General features: G+C 37.1%; 1 protein-coding gene across 2 annotated transcripts in view; it reads right to left on the bottom strand.

Annotated features, from left to right (window-relative positions):
• LOC134660823 (ecdysone-induced protein 78C-like) overlaps window positions 1-21,606 on the bottom strand; it is a 34,162-nt gene that overhangs the window by 4,320 nt on the left and 8,236 nt on the right. The window contains exons 1-3 of one of the 2 annotated variants that reach the window (XM_063516648.1): window positions 14,326-14,624; window positions 3,817-3,938; window positions 2,426-2,567 (exon numbers count right to left, since the gene is read on the bottom strand). In XM_063516648.1, coding sequence (XP_063372718.1) covers window positions 2,426-2,567; window positions 3,817-3,938; window positions 14,326-14,452 — 391 coding nt within the window. In that variant the 5' untranslated portion in view covers window positions 14,453-14,624. Of the gene's footprint in view, window positions 1-2,425; window positions 2,568-3,816; window positions 3,939-14,325; window positions 14,625-21,606 lie in introns of those variants that run through there. The other variant, XM_063516649.1, reaches the window with a different exon arrangement.

Below are 21,606 nucleotides of genomic sequence, written 5' to 3'. Positions count from 1 at the left end.
AGTTAATAGCCAATTCGACTGTAGATATTAAATAAGATGTGTGACGACATTAAACACAATGCCGTTAGACGTAGGTAATATAAGTTAATGTGAGACACTAACGATTCTTGTCGATGCTACTGATAAACTGCGTGAGGAATTTGTATTGGAGCTCTTCTTTTCAACTGGTAAATAGGCGCGACGATAGGCCGAAGCCCAGTCATTCAAATCAGAAGGGAAGGGAGAGAAAATACGGTGCATGCGAAAGCGAACACGGGATGCATTTTATTGGCAACATGCCGTAAATAAAATACGAGCCATGATGTGGATAAGCTCTATAAAATGGCGTTATTACCATTGGCTAAAGGAGGACGGCGTGCAATTCTGTCTTTAACCTTTTAACCGCCAGACGGCGAAGGAATATGCCGTGCTCCCGACGCCAGGCGATCGCAATTATTTAAGCGAAATTGAACTTTACGGAGTCCCGCGTAAATCCCTATTACATTGGCGAAGTTGTCGGCTGTAGCCGTCGTTGGCGTCCGTGGCAAGACTTTTCGATGACGACCACAGCCGACTGTGGCGGTCAATGGGTTAATTTGATATACATATTATAAGTTATATTTAATTCTAGTGTTAACCACAAGTGTTAATGTCCGATTAGTTGGTTTCATCCATTATTTATATTTAAATAGAGAAGACATGTCCTAAACATACATGTAAGTACAACGGTTGGAATATCGCACCGCACACTAGTCATGAGAATCGGAGTCAAGGTCGCCACTAAGTTTAGAAATTGCCAATATTGCTGTCTGGCCTAGTTGGTAGGTAGTTAGTAGTGACCCTTCCTTTGCAGGCCATCCATGGTCCCAGAGGTTCGAATCCCGGTAGCGGTAAGGATAACACTGATTTTTACATTATATTAGATATTCATTTTATTAGATTTAACGAGGCATTTTTCGTTCTTCTTCTAGTACTTAACTATAATGTTCCTTGCCTTTAACGAACCTCTAGGCGAGTATCCAAAACAGGGACTGAGTGGAAACAAAATTCGACCGCCTAATGCCACAATGTTACATCTTAAAAGCGCTACTCTAGGCATATCAAACCTCCAGGACCACAAAGTTGAATTCCTAAAATGTTGGATTTGCAAAAAGTTGAATTTGCAGCATGTTGAATGTTAAAATGTTGAATTTGCATAAAGTTGAATTCTCTATAAGTCCAATTTGCATAAAGTTGAATTTGCAGCTTATTGAATCCTAAAATGTTGAATTTGCAGAAAGTTGATTTTGCGGCATGTTGAATCCCAAAATGTTAAATTTGCATAAGATTGAATTTGCGGTACCTACAGGTTGTAGCAAGGGTCCCGAGCGATACTTTAACAGCTGATAGGGTCAATGACCCTAAGTGCGTTGCAAGTGGAAAAAATTGTAAATTCGAAAAGAAAAGTCACTTTGTATGGAGATAGGTGTATTTTCGATCAGCTGTTCCATACAAGGTAAAAAAAAATCCAGTTTCGATTTTTTTCCGCTTCCATAGCAATCAGGGTATTGACTAGCACCCTGCCCTCTGCGCTGCGCAAGACGGATCATTGAATCGAGAGAAAACTTAATTTTTAAAATCGAGGCGTTTGTTGAATCCTGAGTGTACCTAGTGAGGGATTCAAGTGTTAATGCCCAAGGTGGAAATAATTTTACTATCATGTGACACATACTGCTTTTCAAATCACCTATGAGGTAATTATTATGTTTAAAAATGTTTATTTACCTAAAAAATAGCATGCAAAAAAGAAAAAAAATTGTGTCCTAGAATAGAAAAGTGTAATTTTGATCCCTCCTAGCAGGGAAAGCCCTTTTCCGAAATGGTGATGTGAAAACGGTTTATTTACATCATGTAAAAAAAACATAGTGTGCGCAGAAAGAGTCGTGAAATGTATGGGGCCCAATACATTCCACGACTCTTTTCTTTCCGAACAGACTCTACTAAAGGTGACCAATGCTCACGCTACTGCGAATTTTTGTTCTGGAGCTGGGATGGTAGCACCACAGAATAAGTAATAGTTGGTAGCACGATGGTAGGTAACTAACTAGTTAGACACACGGTTGGGCGTAAAAAATGACAATATGACGGATAGGGACAAATGATTATCAACGGTTTGTTAGATTTGACAAATGTTTATTTAATATCGCCATTACTTTTTATAAATTCACTATCGAGGCGCAGACCTATCCTTTTTTTTTTGTTAGAATGGCAGAGACCTATCCTTGGCCCGGCCAAGAATTTTAATGTTGTTGTTACTATGTTACTATTTTTAGGTTAAATAATTATTTTTAGGTAAAATGAAGCGTGCTCAAAGCGCGGGATACACAGAGTGCATTGCAATTAATGCTTGTGTAGCGTGTAGGTATTGTAGAGAGAGAGAGAGAGAGAGAGAGAGAGAGGTACTTACAGTCTCGGCTCATTCCGACGGCTAGGCACTTCTTGAAGCGGCAGTACTGGCAGCGGTTCCGGTTGAGCCGGATCACCAGGCACTTGCCGTCCCGCAGGCAGCGGTATTCTATTTGCTTTTGAATACTCCGTCTGAAGAAACCCTGCCCAAAAGTAAACATTTCATTTATTCATATATTGTAATTGACACGGACCTACTTTCAGAACATAATACTGATACAACTTCAAATCAATACATATGGAGAGAGCTCGAACGGTTCAGTGATTATTTTTGGAGAGGAGTTTGATATAAATACATTTAGCTGCATAGACAATTGTAGGTATCTACGATAGAACTTTACCTATTTTGGATTTTCGAAGCGATTATATCAAAAAATAATTACTTTACCACAAACTTTTTAATAAGTACTTCAATGTTTTAAGGAACTTTTTAGTAAACTTCAATGTTTTAAGGATTTATCGAATGATCACGCATGTATGAAAGTTTTTAGGATTTTAGTTACTAACTAAGTATAGCGGCTTACAAAATACACTATATGATATTAATATAGATAATTATAGATACCCACACAAGCTGTTGGCCGCGACTTTGTACGCGTGGATTTTTTATGTTGGTTGTTGTATGAGTACTCGTATTCTACCTACATGAACATTGAACATTGTGCAGAAAAAGATAGCAGTAGGGTTCAGTCCCGTGGGATAATATTCGTACCAGGTACAAACTTTCCACCCCTTTTTAAAACCATTTAGGATACGAATTTTCATAAACGCTGAAATTGCTTTTCTCGCCGCTGACTTCCAAGATACAGGCTTAGCCTATAGTTTGGAGTCTGATGGATATACGAGTACCTATCTTTGCACATTAGGTATAAATACAACCTTTATGACAATCAATTATTTATTTTGATTTATTATTTTGTCTTCTAATATAGTGACTTTATAAACTTCCAACCTCTTTTTAACCTGAAATTACTTTTCATGTATTTTAATATTAGGTACCATGTTACATTTTGTGTTGTAAGAAAAGAATCTTAACGTTTAATTTCCCAAATTCTCTTGTGTATACTATCTTTTGAAAGGCTATGCAAGATTAATTAAGTAAAATAGTTTCCTTTGTTCCCTAGTTGTATTGAAAACTTGCCGAATACTGAATAACTACCGAATATTCGGCCCATCTCTGCATCAAACCCTGAGATAAGTTCGGGTAAGGCCTACCTTGCAGGTTGCGGAAGAGTACTTCGGCGTTCCTGCGATCTCGCAAAAGAGGGGTTTTAGTGGGTAAACCTGGGGTCTCATTAGCCCACAACAGGGAGTGACACATAACCATCCCGGCCCGTCCCCGCGCCGGGTGGTAGGCGTAAAGCATTTCCCCTCTTAAAAAAAAAGGCGTACCTTGCAGCCCTCGCAGGAGGTGACGCCGTAGTGGTAGCCCGAGGCCTTGTCGCCGCACACCTTGCACGGCGCCGCCGCCTTCCCGCTGCCCGCGCTGGCGCTGTCGGCGGCGTACCTGCCCACTACATAATGTCGTATTTCAAACACCACGTTACCTCCGAATGCTTATTTAAACCATATTATAGTCATAAACACTTCGGTCGTGGCATAACCTGTTATAAATTTCGTTTCAAAATGATTTTGATACCGGATACACGGAATAAATATGATTACTTTCCTGATTAATGCAAGATTGACTTACAAATTAATGGTAACACCTAGTCATGTATTAGAGATATATTAATCAAGGCTTTAAGTATTACTTATGCACTTATTAAGGATGTCTCACGCTACAACGGTACGGACCCGGGCTGGGTAGTCCGACACTTCAGTTTTCTATAGAAAACATCACGTGATCACCGATCAACTGTCGATAAAGAAGATAAAGAAGTGTCGGAATCCTCGTCCCGGGCGCGGACCGTTCTAGCGTGAGTCATTCTTTATTCGCTTATCTGAGCTGTAGTTTGCTTTACTTATTTGACGTGATTATCGCTATATGTTATATATTATCGTAGTTATACTTTGAATGGGCTAAAGCAATTTTAATGACAATGGGTCATTTTTATATTCTTTACAAAATGTGGTCTGAAGCGTAAGATATTTTTCACCTCAGCAGCTCGAACAAGGGTACTTTGCTACTTAAAAACAGTGAGCAAAATCGCATTTTGCTCACTGTGTGGGTCAAAATGAGCAAAATGCGATTTTGCTCACTCAGTGAGCAAAATCCGATTTTGCTCACTGTTTTTAAGTAGCAAAGTACCCTTGTTCGAGCTGCTGAGGTGAAAATTTAATTGTTGGTATATCTTAAGAAAACATAGTGAATAGAGGTAAGTGATGAAGAAGGAATACATTTTTCGGGTTCTCTAATATGTTCTCACTGCTGAGGTGAAAAATGTTGTGTACTACACGAGATCAAAGTTATTTACATCTCGTGCGCTTTTGAGTCCCTTACTACGCTCAAGATTCTAAATTAGATTCACTCGCTACGCTCGTGAATCTATTATAGAATCTTTCGCTTGCACGGGACTCAAAATAAGCACTCGAAGAAATATCAAACTTTGATCTCTTGTTGTACAAATAACTATTTTTCTACTCCCGTACTTTTATTTGTCATTTAAAGGATCGTGCACACACCTTTAAACCCCTATCTTATAGTTGTCAAGACAAGTCTTTAGTCTATTCCCCAAAAAAGTATTTGTGCATACACGCAGTATCTTTTTGGCACTTTTACGATACTTCGTGTAATCACCACTTAAAAAATATTGTATGAAATACATTATTGCCACCCTAATTTTAATTGTCATCTCTGACAGATGAGTGAACCATAGACATGTTTTTTTATTTTATTCATTCTTTTCCCGCCCGTACCCTGAGGATTCTTTGCTACTTCTTGAATGAAAAATATTTGTTATATTTACAATTTTATTTAATATATTTAAAGTAAGTGCTTGGTCGTAGAAAAAGTATTGTATGCAACGTTGTTTAACTGAGTCAAAAAATACTTGTGGCGTCTTTATTAACAATTTTCGGTTTCGCCTCAAATTGTTACTCACGCCATTCGCCTTTTTTGACCTCTCTTAAACAACGGTTGCATAAAATACTATTTCCTTTCTGTGTCACTTCAAAAACAGAAAACTATTAAAAATACCCAACACAATAAATGCGGACACAGGAGCAAGACGAGGCGACAGTAGTCGCGACTCAGTTAGTTGTGACATAGAGAAAAAAATACATAGAGTGCTCACTCCATGCATCAGTTTTAGTACCAAAAAGACTATTAGCATCTAGCATCGAGTAGCGGAACTATCAGTACTGCTACTTGACAATAGATGTAGCACCGACCGGAAAGTCTTATGCTGTTGAGATAAGACTTTCCGGTCGGTGCTTCATCTATTGTCAAGTAGCAGTACTGATAGTTCCGCTACTCGATGCTAGATGTAGACACTGAAATTAATAGTCTGAACTGATGTATGGAGTGAGCACTCGTCTTATTATATTTCTCTATGGTTGTGAGTAAAGGTTAGAAAGGAGACTTTAATGAGTCTTTTGTTATTTTTATGCTATATCTATGCTATATCTACGATGTTTTTCATCGTTTTTGAACCCATGGTTCAAAAAAAAAGTTATAGGGGGGACACATTTTTTTCTTTCGGAGCTATTATTTCCGAAAATATTGACTATATCAAAAAATGTTTGTTGAACCCCCCCTATTCATTTTGAAAGTCCTATCCAACGATACCCCACACTAGGATAGACGACAAAGAAAAAATTACACCCCCACTTTACGTGTAGGGGAGGTACCCAAAAAATATATATTTTTTGAAGTTATTGTACGATTTTGTCGGATTTATTGATTTATATATCCATGCCAAATTGCAGCTTTCTAGCACTAAGGATCACGGAGCAAAGCCTCGGACAGACCGACAGACGGACGGACGGACATGGCGAAACTATAAGGGTTCCTAGTTGACTACGGAACCCTAAAAATGCAAAGTTACTTATAATACCTACTTTTTAAAGCAAAATATTTTACCGTATTTTAAGAAGCATTTAAATAGTTCTGGTGCTTTAAGTGATATATAATATTATGAATATTATGATATTCAATTACTTATTGACTAATAGTTAGGTAATGATCTGCAGAGCTTTCTTTGCCTGTCCTGCTCTAGTGGGCCCGCGGAAGCGGGACCCGTGCCTGACACTTTCTTACAACACAGGGCTGCCTGTTGCCGAACAGATGGCTCGCACCATCCTTATTTTAAATTAAAATTAAAAATCTTTATTTACTTGAAACCTAATACAGTATTACAGCCTTACGCTGAATAAGGAAACAAAAATCTTTAGATTTGTAGCAGTTTCATATTGGATTGAACCTCTGTTTCCTGAACTAGGACAAAGCCTGTGTAATTAAACTTTCTGATATTCAAGATATCTCATTTCTGTCGTAATCAATTTTGATATAATTATCAACAGATATACCTACTACTCTTTATTACAGTAATTTTAACAATTATCGTGGTTTCACTTAGAATCATTGAAATATTTTAATAAATTCGCTTATACCTATTCAATTTAATATTAAATAAATGTTTTTAAACTGCCTATTTAATTAAATACAAAATTTTAACATGTAACATATTACTTTAGTTAAATATTCCGTTCTATTTTATCTTTTACTAGCGATCCGCCCCGGCTTCGCACGGGTTAACAAATTATACATAAACCTTCCTCTTGAAACACTCTATCTATTCAAAAAAAACCGCATCAGAATCCGTTGCGTAGTTTTAGAGTTCTAAGCATACATAGGGACAGACAGCGGGAAGCGACTTTGTTTCATACTATGTAGTGATTTTGGATTGTAAGTATGTGTAAGTACAATCCAAAATAAAAGATAAAAGGTAGCAACACCAACATCGGCAACAACCCTAACTTTTTCCCAAAGCAATGATTGCAGTTCAACAAACTGCGCGCGAGTCGATCATTGAACCTGCACTAACAGTTATTTCTATCTCTTTCTCGCAACTACAATAAAAGCTTTCTTGTCTTTTACTAACGTAACTATCTTATACTTCTTAATATAGTTCCATTGAAGGTATGGTTCTCCGGGAAAAGTGTAACCTGCATAACGAGGCGTCAGTGGACGGTGCCGAAGCCGTGGCGATCGTGTAGGTACCTCTCGAACTGCTTAACGTACCCACTCACTGACAAAGCGATACCAGGAAAAATGTTACGTAAGAATTTCATCGGACCATTTGTGTTTTGATAAAAACTGTATACTTTCACGCTTTGAAGGCATATTCCCATTAGATATGTATTGTATGGGGGTTTCGTGACTTGAATTTTCATGATAATTATTGCAGTGGTCGTTTTTATAGGTAAGTAAGTAAACTATTTCTTTGGTATTTAGTGCCACGGAGAGCTATAACGGAGAGACTTTGAACCTAATGTTATAAACCAATAGTGGTAAAGTCGTAAGTAAGTAAGGTCAATATAAAGAATCGATGCAAGGAGGTCCTTGCTCCGACTGTCTCCGAAAATGTCTCGCTTCATATATCGTCATAAGTTTTGAGAGCATACTTTTCACGACTAAAGCGCATTTACGACTCTACGTAAACATGGATCGCCTGTCCGTCGATCATAACGATCGATGGGCTTTTGGTCAAACTGTTATCATAATACCTTTTGAAGTTAAAAATTGTTTAGCGGCGCTGTGCACTTTTTGTGATGGGGAAAAAATGATACCCTCGCGAGAGCGTAAGACGTATGACGTTCATTGAGTTTTCACTTCTGTCGGCACTCCCGGAAGTGCAACCCGTTGTTATTGTTGGATATCCTATTAATACGTTTAATTGAAAATGTATTACGTATAACACTTACGTATTACATTACTTACTAATCTCACCGTAGAGACAAAAGACATCAACGCGCCTCTGACAAACATTTCGATTCTGTGGGATTTAAATTTTCAATTAATTTGATACCTAGTTTGATTTACTTATTATCTTGGCTCGTCGAAAAAATATGAATAATATGATGAGCATATAATAGACCTACATATTTTTAAATTTTCGAAGCAATTATTTACAATGAGTAGGTACCTAAATAATCTAATAATATACAAATTTTAACAAAAAAAAATTGTTCAACACCCCAATAGGGAATATTACTGAAATACTCTGCCGCCAGAGTGCAGCACTAGTGCACATCGTAAACCATAGAGTAACTTAATACATGAGCGTTTTCCAAAAAATGTGTACATTTCATTCATGTCTTCAAAATATTGACTTCTTGGGCTCATTTTACTCAGAATCATTTGTACATTCACGCCAATCACGCCTCATACATAAAAAAATGTGTCCAAAAATTTCCTTTCCTGATCGTCACATTCTTGTATGATTTTTTATTTATTTGTATGAACGTGACGCACTGGAAAAACATTTTTTCATACAAAATTTTGGGACACATTTTTTCATGTATGAGGCGTGAATGTACAAATGATTCTGAGTAAAATGAGCCCAAGAAGTCAATATTTTGAAGACATGAATGACATGTACACTTTTTTTGGAAAACGCTCACATACTATGCCTTATACAGTATTTTGTCAAGTTTTCACTATTGACATTGATGCATCAAGGCGGTTTGTTTACAGGTGGCCTATCGCGAAACGTGAAAATCGAAATTTCGTTATCTGCCTCTCAATTGATCGAATATGGTATCTGACTGTTTCGTTTCGATCGCTACGGAGCGTAAGCGATTGGCACGTTGGCTACGCGGCCTGTTTGTAAGAATTGTCAAGTCATAGTCCATAACGTTGATAATGCCAAAGTCAAGTAAGTATGTGAAAGTTTCTTGGTCTGTTGTTTAAGAGATATGTTTATCACGGGTCTGACTTACGGCGCGATATTGCCACGGTAAGCCCGGCCACATATGATGATCATGATGTATGAAGTTGATGCTGAGTTAGCTCCGATCCGAAATAATACAGGAATATAATAATTAAATATAATAGTAGTTATAATAACCGAAAGAAGTAAATCTCTGTGCAAGACCTACCAACATTCGCTGCCCCCATCTAACGGTTTCCTGCAATTTTAACTATACTTCATGAAGGTACAAGATCGTTGTTCCAGGTATTTTACGCCGGAGTACGATGATAAAGACGAATATTTAGGTACGAGAAAAATAAAAACAGGCTATGTACGGACCACTAACAGATTAAACAATAAAGGTGCAATATCACGGACGTCTTTATCGGAGGCTTACAGGCATTGCAAAACGTTAGCGGTCAACGACACCCTCCCCCCCAACTCCTTGCCGGAGCAGTGATCTCCCAGCATGTCTGTGCAAGACGCCGTTCACAACTTACTGTGCGCATCGCCGCAGGCGCACCAGCATAACATTGATCTCTGATCACGTATAATCGTGTCGTATCTCAGGATGAAATTATACTAGGACGAGATCACAGGTGAGCACAACATATGAGAATGTGCTGGCAGCACGATGGCGTTCGTGCGGATTTGCACTGCTTCCGCGTGATAAATCAAATGGCATAAATATACTATTACGTTACGTCAATTATTGCCGTGATGAACCATGGTTGAACACTTAAAAAACTAAAAGGGTAATGTAATTGGCTAATTGGTAAATAGCTTGCTATAAGTGCATAAATATTTAGGTTAGGTATATGTTTACATAATAGTAAATTGCAGGTATAAGTATGACAGAATTTGTGAATCCTTATTGTTAAATCGAATACTTATCCGCCGAAACTAATTGGATTTACACACTGTATATTTTACTTATATGTATTTATTTACTGAGAACACATCCATAAGTCAGGAACAAATATTTGTGATAATTAATAAACACACAAATAAATGCCCTTACCAGGATTCGAACCCGGAACCTCCAGCGTCGTAATAGGCATGGTCACCACCGACATACCGACTAGGCTAGAATTAGGTATACTGACGAGTGACGACCGGTCTGGCATATGAAGTAATGGGCTTCACAGGCAGGATCACTACCGAGTGATCCTGCCTGTGAAGCCGATGGTCCTGGGTTCGGGGCTTATTTTATTTATTTATACTTAACTTCATTAAACCTATAAAATGTAACTTGTAGTTACTTACCTACCTACATATAGTCTAAGATCCCGCATATGGTCGACCTTCACCGATACGTCTGACGGATGAAACTTATATTTTATGAAAGAAAATATATTCCAGAACATACCTAAATAGGGTTGCCTAATGAAATATGGTCAAGGCTATTTTTAATTAATTTTTGAAAAAATATTTTTTTCTTCAAATTTCACCGACTTGTCTGACGAACGAAATAAGTTCCATTGGAAAGTATATAACTTGTACACATTAATCAACTAGGTTGCCTATCTTTTTCCGGTCACTATTATGTGTTTGCCGTGTTTAATAAACAGGTGAGTTTATTTCGATAATTGCACTCATCTGTCTGACGCTTGAATTATATATCAAAATGACGGTAATTTTATTGTGAATGCAGTGGTATAGGGCTGCCTGCGAAAATCTGGTCACAAATAAGGGTTGCCAGGCTTTTTAATAAAATAAAAAGAAAAGACTTTTAGCAATAACTCAAAAACAGCTTAACTGATCACGATTGTTTTAACTTTTATTGAATGTGCTTACTAAGCACTATTTTTGTGATTTTTTTCATATTTTTTGGACTGATGGTTCAAAAGTTAGGAGGGAAAATAGGTACATTTTTTTAATTTCGAAGCGTTTAATTCCGAAATAATTCACTTTATCACAAAATGTTTATTGAAGACTCCGAGCTTGATTAATGTATAATAAGATAAAAATATTCAGAAAGTTAAACCAAAAAGAACTTAAAACGAATAAATGACGTAAAACATTTACATACATAAACAATAATTAAGTGCATACCTACGAACGTAAAGTTACACGTATTAGCCAAAAAGGTAAGAGAAAAAAAACCTAGTAGGTATAGTTAGAAATATATATTTCTAACTATACCTACTAGGTTTTTTAGGTATCTTATTATACGTTAATCAAGCTCAAGTTTTAATGCTGCTCTCCGGGGTTGCAATTACCTTAGTGTCATATCAATTGCATTTCTTAGCTTAATGTTTGATCGATACCTATTAGTCCTATTACATTAAAGCAAGCGACCACTAACGTATGCTCTATAGTGATATATTTCTAAGATCACATATTGGCAGTTTATTTGACAGACCTACCTTTTAACTGATGGCCTTAATGTAAATTAGGTACCAGGCCGCCTGCAGTCTCTGGTCCTATCGGGCGATTCGGGCGGCCTGCGGTCTGCGGTCCAAGCCATAACGCACATAACATAAGCGATTATTGCCTGCCGGCGGAAAAGGGACGGATCCCATGGTCCAATCTATACTATATTTGTTCCTGCTCTTAGCAACTAGGGCAAGTAATATATCGTTTTGATATCAGGCTATTCAAGATCAAAAGCTTGTTGGAAACCAACCTAGGTCAGGATCTTAGGTATTGGGCTAGATGATAATTAACAAAACAAAGTAGATGTTTTTCGTACCTACTATTAATTTTGAAGCGTGGAAAATTGGAAATGTGTCTTTTTTACTTTTTTTACATGCTACAATGTAATACATTTAAAAAGAGCACGGAATAGGTATGTGAGCATTTTTTTTCTTTTCAAACCTATAGTGCTGGATATTGTTGGATATGTCTTTTAAAATGAAATATCTGGGAGACCGAGCTTTGCTCAAAACTCAAAAATGCGCGTTTTCCCAGAGATAAGACCTAGCTAGATCGATTTTTCGTCCCCGATAACCCCCATAATACTAAGTTTCATCGAAATCGTTAGAGCCGTTTCCGAGATCCTCAAAATATATATACATATAAATAAATAAATAAACAAGAATTGCTCGTTTAAAGGTATTAGATAATTATAATGAATAGGGGTTTTCAAAAATCAATTGTTGATAAAGTGAATATTTTCGAAAATAATCGCTTCGAAAGAAACAAAATGTATGAGAGGATTTTTTTTTTCGTTTCAACCCTATGGTATAGGGTGTCGTCACATAGGTCTTTTAAAATGAATAGGGGTTTTCAAAAAAGGTTTTTGAATAAAGTGAACATATTCGGAAAAAAACGCTTTGAAAGAAAGAAAATGTGTATGTGTGTGTGTGATTTTTTTGTAGCTTCAACCATATGGTGTTGGATGTCGTTGGATAGGTCTTTTAAAATGTGATCTTCTAATATGTGAATATATATACACATACATTTTTAAACAGGGGCGTACTACAGTATGCGTCTTTTAATGAGGGTGATTTAGACCGCGGCAAATAACCGTACGAGCCGCTTCATGATAAGAGGACACCGTCTTGCAACTCCAAAAGTGTCAGAGCACAAGCGCAGTGACGACTTATTACAGACAGATATATCGGAGCTGCCAAGGTGTTCACACATATCTGAACGCGCCTGTATTGTCAAGGCGTTAGAGTGCATGTTCAGATATTTTTGTGCACCTCGGCCGCTCTGATGTATCTGATGGCGACTGTACCTATTATACGAAAATTCATTGTGTTAATATGCACGTATCCAGCTTCCAACTCTTGAACCACTAACAAACAGTGCATCTTAGGGATCTCTGATATCCTTACTAAAGCCTGTGCGGAAAGAAAAGAGTTGTGGAATGTATGGGGCCCATACATTTTACGACTCCGCACTTCCTCTTCCGCACAGACTCTACATATTTAGTTACTGGGCCCGATTCGGATTTTGAACTAGACATCTATTAGATATCTATTAGACATCACCATGATACGATACCGATATTTTAGGATCTAGCCTGTCAAATTTGACATTACCGCGATTCTGGAGATACCCTTGAACGATTTCCCCAATGTCTAAAACGTCTCGTTATGTATTTTTAGATCTCAAAACGATTTTGAAACGATCTTAATACGATAATTTAACGTAAAAGTGACATTGGTTGCCCGAATTGAGCTGCAAAAGATATCTAGTTGAAATCTAAACTACCAGGTATCTTAAGTACATATCGTATCGTTCTCTTCTCTAGAACGGATCTTGTTTTCCGAATACCGCGGACTATCCTTTAGGAACATTTAGCGTTACGTACAGAGTGAGTATTATTATGACTTCGGACCTTCGGTCTTCTCCTAGATACTACTAGATACTAACCTACTTCCCGAGTTGAGCTACCTAATACTCCAGATTCGAGCGAGATGATAGTTCGCTGTGCCCTATCTATTCTATTTACACATACCTATAGAGTACTTTTTGCGATCATTTTATTTTATCTACTTAATGTTGTTTAATATGCGAAGGCTTAATTGTTTTTATATTATCAGTGTTTATAGTGCGAGTTCATTCATACATTTGCTACTAAACGCAAGTCACAAACGCACCCCGAACTGTAAACAGACCCTAAACGTATGGGGTAAGTAGTACGTGTTACAGGAACTAAGCAAAGATAACGAAATAACAATAATATAGCACATGAAAAACGAAAACAAGCAAAAACGAAACAAATTGTTCAATTTACATAATAGGTAGGTATATATTAAAAGTAGTGTGGTCAATTCGCTGAAGCCAAAAATATTTTAGATGTGGTGCGATTGCAAGTTGCAAATTAGATAATTAAAGATTTAAAGACTAGACTAAATATCGTCACAAAAATTGGATCAATGGTTAAGGGTTAACTTTAAGGGCAGTGTTTTATTCCTCTTAATAATAACTAAAAACAAAGTGCATGACGTGAAATTGAATGAATGTGTTATTCATCCGTAATTTATAGGTTTTCCTTCTTAACTTTAAATTACTACACCAAATAAACGGATAGGTATAACATTATATTGACTAACCAGAAACCGAAGAAACAATTACAAACACAACACACCTTGTTTTGGTGGCGGAGGGGGGGTGGCGCCGTCCTTATCAAAGAAAGTGAGTGCGAACCCTTCGCCCTCGATCGTCAAGGGCGGGGATGCGGCGCAAGCGGGCGGGCGGCCGCTCCACAAGTCCATAGTCGGCACATGTCACGGTGTGTCGGCGTGAGCTGCGCGAGCGCCGTGCGCCGGCCCGAGTCACTACCCGCGCACTGAGCTTTCCTCAAGCTCGCCAACTCGCCACCACCGCGCCAAACCAAACCGCTCAAGCGAATTATCTACAACCAGGGGCCCGTAGCGCACTCTCCTCAAAACAATTTTAAGCCTCCACCCAGGGCAGCCACATTTTTTTAAAAATGATTATTCGATTAATAGCCCGTTAACGATTTTAGAGCCGAAATGTAAAATTGATAGATTTAGTCGTTGAAATTGTACACCTTTTGTTAGGTAATATTAATATCTAAATAACAAGTATTGGTTTCTATTAGCACGTCTTCTCATCTTGCCTTTTAATGATGAGGTCCCGAGCGTGCGTCACCGGCAATATATGACGATAGGGGCAGTTTTTAAAAAATCATCAAAAAATTATAGTGGTAAATTATATAAAATGATGTATAAGAACAGTTTCAGGAAATGTTCTAGATTGTTTAAGTATCAAAATTACGTTGAAATTAAGTAGTCTTCACGAAAAATGCTAAATTTTTTTGAAGTAATTTCTGGTGAAAATTGATTTCGTCTAACTTTCATTTACTCTTGTTCAATATCATATAACAAAAATGTAGTCTATTAAAGGTGGAGTACGTAAGTATATGAGTAATACAAAAGTAACATTTTTAGCTGTCCAAACTTTACGAAATTTACAAATAAGATCGACAAAATCAGTGCTTTACGCGCGTTTATCTAAACGTCCATCAGAAAAAAAATCATTACTAATTTAGTGAGTCTGTTTTCAAAAAAATTATCTGTAAAAGGGCAAGATAAGAAGACGTGCTAATAGACTAGACTAGTACTTTTTATTTCAATTACGTAACAAAAGGTGTACAATTTCATCGACTAAATCTATCAATTTTACATTTTTACGACTAAAATCGATACCGGCCTCTTAAAGTTGAAAAGTAAATTTAGTATAAAAATTTATAGGCCAGTTTTTATTAAGAAATTATGTACTTGTATACTTAGTCAACCAGATCTTGACACTAGAATAATCTTTAATAGAAAAAAACCGACTTCTCTAACTACTAGCCTAACCCACTTAACGGTGCTTATACTTTATTTGGTAATATGTATACATTTTATGGTAACCATAGTGGTTGATTTAGTTTAGGTATCATAGTGGTTTTCCGGGTCAAGGTCCGGGTCTGGGTCCGAGTCCGAGTATGGGTCCGAGTCCGGAGTCCGGGGCCCAATCCAAGTCAAAATCGAAATTGAAAATCACAAAACGTGTACTATGCGTCGTTGAGGAGTTCTGTTCTGATCATCATCAGCAGTTCCACTTCATCAAATGCCACAGTTTTTAATGTAAATGCTTGATTTTCTGATGAAAATATATAAAATTCTATACGGATGCCTTTAAGATTTGAGAAGTTCTCTCGATTCCTCATGGATACCATGTTCAGGACTTGAGATTGACATAAATGTGCCTAAAAACCTAACTTGCTTAACAAACATAACAAAAAGGACAAATCGCCAAATGCGAGCTATGCGTCGTTGAAGAGTTCCGTTATGATCATCATCAGCAGTTCCACTTCATCAAATGCGACAGTTTTTAATGAAAATGCTCGATTTTCTGATGAAAATACAAAAATCTCTATACGCATGCCTTTAAGATTGGAGGAGTTCCCTCGATTCCTCGTGGATCCCATCATCAGAACTCGAGCTTGACAAAATTGTGGCTTAAAAACTTAACTTGCTTAACAAACATAACGAAGAGGACAAATCGCCAAACGTGAACTATGCGTCGTTGAAGAGTTCTGTTCTGATCATCATCAGCAGTTCCACTTCATCAAATGCGACAGTTTTTAATGAAAATGCTTGATTTTCTGATGAAAATGCAAAAATCTCTATACGCATGCCTTTAAGATTGGAGGAGTTCCCTCGATTCCTCGTGGATCCCATCATCAGAACTCGAGCTTGACAAAATTGTGGCTTAAAAACTTAACTTGCTTAACAAACATAACGAAGAGGACAAATCGTCAGACGTGTGCTATGCATCGTTGAAGAGTTCCGTTCTGATCATCATCAGCAGTTCCACTTCATCAAATGTCACTTTTTTGAATGTATATGCTTGATTTGTTGATAAAAATACAAAAATCACTATATGTGTGCCTTTAAGATTTGAGGAGTTCCCTCGATTCCTCATGGATCCCATCATCAGAACTGGGTTTTGACAAAAACGGGACCAATCTGTATGCATATACATACAATCAAAAAAATAATTTTCAAAATCGGTCCAGTAATGACGGAGATATGGAGTAACAAACATAAAAAAAAAAAAAAAAAAAAACACAACCGAATTGATAACCTCCTCCTTTTAGATTTGGAAGTCGGTTAAAAAGGCGGCAAATTTGAAAAACGTAGGCGCGAAGGGATATCGGTCCCATAGAAAATTTGAATTTCGCGCCTTTTTTACTGACAAGATTTGGTTGACCAGCTATATGTTACATTTTTTAACTTTAAATTCGGCTTTCCTTCAGATTCGTGCTATCGAGGTTCCACTGTACTTTGCACTTTAGAGGATAAAATAAAATGAAGAGACCCTCTCCGAGCGAGTGTGGTTGACGCGAATCATAAATGATAAAATATACCCATTTGTCAAACAGACAAAAATAAAGCAAATTTCGAACAACCATTAAATTATGTACTTTAATTAAATTTTTATTTCTGTGCACAAATGCATTAAGAAAATATTACCTATTTAGTACTTTTGAAGTAACAATTAATTTACCAAGTATACCTAAGTATACATATATCTTGATTTGGTACATAACATACAACTTAAAAATTCCGTAGTTCCGTTAGTTCATACGTTTTTATTACCTAATGATATATTTAAAAACCGGCCAAGTGCGAGTCGGACTCGCGCACGGAGGGTTCCGCCCCATCAACAAAAAATAGAGCAAAACAAGCAAAAAAACGGTCACCCATCCAAGTACTGACCCCGCCCGACGTTGCTTAACTTCGGTCAAAAATCACGTTTGTTGTATGGGAGCCCCACTTAAATCTTTATTTTATTCTGTTTTTAGTATTTGTTGTTGTAGATATAGCTGTGAAAATTTCAACTGTCTAGCTATCACGGTTCGTGAGATACAGCCTGGTGACAGACGGACGGACGGACGGACGGACGGACAGACCGACAGACGGACTGACGGACTGACGGACGGACGGACAGCGGAGTCTTAGTAATAGGGTCCCGTTTTTACCCTTTGGGTACGGAACCCTAAAAAGAGTCCTTTACTCCCTAGGGAGTAAAATCAGGTAATTCTGCCCCGCCTATGCTATGACCCTATGTGATCCCCCCATTAAATATATGAACAAGGAGCAAGTGTTATCAAATACTAAAGGGATACCTACTGAGTAATTCATCGAACTCATTTCGTCAACTTCAAATCGATTTCATCAACTTGGAACACGGCATATGAATTCGTACTCCAAATTAAAAAAAAAATACATGACGTAGCCGTAGGTGAAAAATTAAAAAAAATCATAACTCCGAAAATACGAAAAATCGCGGAACATACATGGGGGTGATTCAGATAGCCCTCTAGGTCCTCTACCTCCCAGCTTCAGTATATCACTACTTCTTGGGACACCCTGTATACAGTGATATTACTAAAAGAAATTAAAAACTAGCTTAAATCTAAAATAGGCCCTTGAGGCATTGTACCAAGGATGCTGGCGACATTTCCTCGCTGTATCGCAATGCTGATACGTTGTGCGAGGTAGCCGCCAGCTCTTCGGTCACCAGTTACGTCAACCAGACGCTTCGCGATTTCTGCGAACAACTTATGCGCGCTGGGACCCCCCATGGACCTAGAGTTTCAACTCCAAATGGTACAAAATGGTACTCTCTACCGAGGCTCTTATATTTGTTACGTTTGAAAATTGATATCTGAATGTCCGAAAGACCCAGTAGGTACTACATCCGTAGTCAACATTGTACAAACTGGCCGTCAACTTGAATATCTAATTTTTTTATTCAATCGCGTCGAATTTAAATAGATGTTTTAGATGTAATATATAATTCTGTGGTCAAAAGGCTGTCAATTGCACTTATTTGGCGAATCGCGAGTTCTCAGTCCGGGGCGAACTACCTAGTAGTAATAATATGAAATTCGTTGCAAATAAGTAACGGATATATCATACAATAATAAATTCTTTGAGTTTAATCGCTATTTAACCGTATTAAAATTACATCGGGTGAACATTGAAAATATGATCTGAATTTTAAGCTGTAGCCGATTTGTAATTCTTATATGTGGGCATGACGTTGGCGACCCGCGCTCGGCGTCAAAACACCAACTCGCATAATTATTATGTTAACACTCCTTATGTTAAATTTCTTTATTTAAACGAGCCTCGATTATTCTCGATTCAACGTCGCTGATTCTACGTATGTTTCCAATTCTTAAACCGATTATTTTATGAACGCCAACCGCCTACACAACAACGTTTATTTCACATTCACAACTGTATTGAAGTACTTACCTACTAACATCATAAAGGACAAAACCTCGATAGGTATTGTTCTCCGATATATGTAATTTATGTATCTAACAGACGGAAACCGAACAGCACAAAAAACTAGGTATCGAAAAAACGGAAGCCATTGAATTTCAAATGATTATATAATGTTGACCGATTTGACACTGTGCACGAAATCGGTCAAGAACAACAGAGTTTCGATGTTGTTTCCAGGGAAACAGGACAAAAATATAATACAATTTTTTTGGTATTAATATACAGGCTGCTTCCTGCAACAGCTGACCAACATTTGTTCAGCAACTTTTAAAAATAACTCATGTTTTGATTTTTATTGCAGTTTAAAGTTTATTCTAAGACGCAATGTATTGCAAATTTTGTTATGTTTAAAGCGTGACAAGCAATGTCAAACATACAGCGTACATTGAAGGCAATATTTATTTTGTATGAAAAAGAGGAAGACTAAAGGATTCATCATTTTTAAAAGTTGCTGAACAATTGTTGGTCAGTTTGAGGAGTATAGCCTTTAGTTTAATTTATTGCTCCTGTTACAGGAAGCACCCTGTATGATGACTTCAATTTTTTTTTTATATATGTATTGTTACCTTTCAGCATCACTAACACTTATAAAACAAAGTCCCCCGCTGCGTCTGTCTGTTTGTGTGTAATGTATGTTCGCGCTAAACTCAAAAACTGCGATGTTATAACAGGGGTGCATTACCAGCCTTTAAGATGGAATGTATACAATACAATACTCTTTATTGCACACCTCATTACAGAAAACAATACATATATATATACATATACAGAAGTCAGAGGTCATATCGCTAAAAAGCTATCTCTTCCAGAGAACTGCTGCTGTTATATATTGCTACGAATACGAACAACAGCGTAGCGGTACAATTATGGCTGCACGCCTCGAAATAATAAACCAACAGGAACCGCCATTAACAGGCGTTCCCCTCTGCCAAAAGTCGGCGGCCGCCGGTCAAGGAGGTTATATAAAACTAGTTGCCATACGTCATACGCCATTCAGCAAACGTCAGTCTAAGCGGAATGTTAGGAGCAGAAAATGCCGAATTGTAGCGTTTTCTCCTGTAAAAACCGATCGGACACATCTAGCGTACTTAAAGAACACGTTTCTTTTCATATGTAAGTACTATTACATGTAAATATTATCAAATAGTGCACTAATTTAGCAAAAAACTAAAAAACATTGTCAGTCTGAAAGTGATACCACTTCATGGTACTAGATCTAATTTAGGGTAATATTTAAAGAAGACTTTCTAAATATTCATTAGGTATACCTAACTTCTAATTTGCGTTGCTTATTATTATATAATTTATATAACACATTATTTTTCTATAACACCTTATTTTTATATCAACATAATCCATTCAAAGAAATAAATAGTATAAATCATAAGTAACGTGATATTACCGATCTGGTCATTGTGCTAGTTTCCGTCCATGCTCTAGTCTCTAGTTTTCGTCCACATGACAAAATAAATAAAAAATAGCAAATTAAATATCAAATATGTTATTTGCTAATCAGCAAATAACATATTTGATATTTAATTTGCTACTTGCCAAATACATTTTTTATGTAGATAGATACTCGTATATTGTCTCGACATTAAGGATTGCTTTAAGTCCAAATTTTTGCAGCAATGTAGATTTATATTCAATTTCTTCAAGTGGACGAAAACTAACGCACCTACCCTACTACTGTTTGAAAATTCATTTTTCTCTTAGTTTCCTACGTATATTTTTTATTTTACATGTCCAATATTTGTATTGTATTTTATTTATTTTAAGGTATTTACTGCCGTCATTTTCCATAAATAGGCACTTTTAATTTATTACTCTGGTATCACTCTACCATAGTTAGCGATGGGACACCATAAAAACCAATATCGATAAAATCTATATGAACATTATAAATATATTGTTATTTTGATTTATTTTTTTAGATTTCCAAAAGATGCAATAAATTTTAAACATAAGTAGTTTTCAGCTTACCAAGCCATCGAAAACCTAAAAATATTGCAATATCAGTCACGTTTTAAAGTTCTAAGAACTGCATAAGTAAGTTTGTAATTCCATATAAATATATGCTATTACAAAGTTACTGTTGCAGTTCCTACAAATAGTAGGTAAAGTAAAGGTACACTACGATGATAACCGACTTGGTTTCACATCTCAAAACTTTTTTGTAGTAGAAGCGTTGCGAGACTTGCACCTTTTTAGGGTTCCGTACCAAAAGGGTAAAAACGGGACCCTATTACTAAGACTCCGCTGTCCGTCCGTCCGTCCGTCCGTCTGTCACCAGGCTGTATCTCACGAACCGTGATAGCTAGACAGTTGAAATTTTCACAGATGATGTATTTCTGTTGCCGCTATAACAACAAATACTAAAAGCAGAATAAAATAAAGATTTAAGTGGGGTTCCCATACAACAAACGTGATTTTTGACCGAAGTTAAGCAACGTCGGGCGGGGTCAGTACTTGGATGGGTGACCGTTTTTTTGCTTGTTTTGCTCTATTTTTTGTTGATGGTGCGGAACCCTCCGTGCGCGAGTCCGACTCGCACT

This window comes from Cydia amplana, chromosome Z (genome assembly GCF_948474715.1).
Source record: "Cydia amplana chromosome Z, ilCydAmpl1.1, whole genome shotgun sequence".
Classification (NCBI taxonomy): domain Eukaryota; kingdom Metazoa; phylum Arthropoda; class Insecta; order Lepidoptera; family Tortricidae; genus Cydia; species Cydia amplana.
Note: the sequence above shows the minus strand (reverse complement) of the source record. Positions and strands in the feature narration are given on the sequence as shown.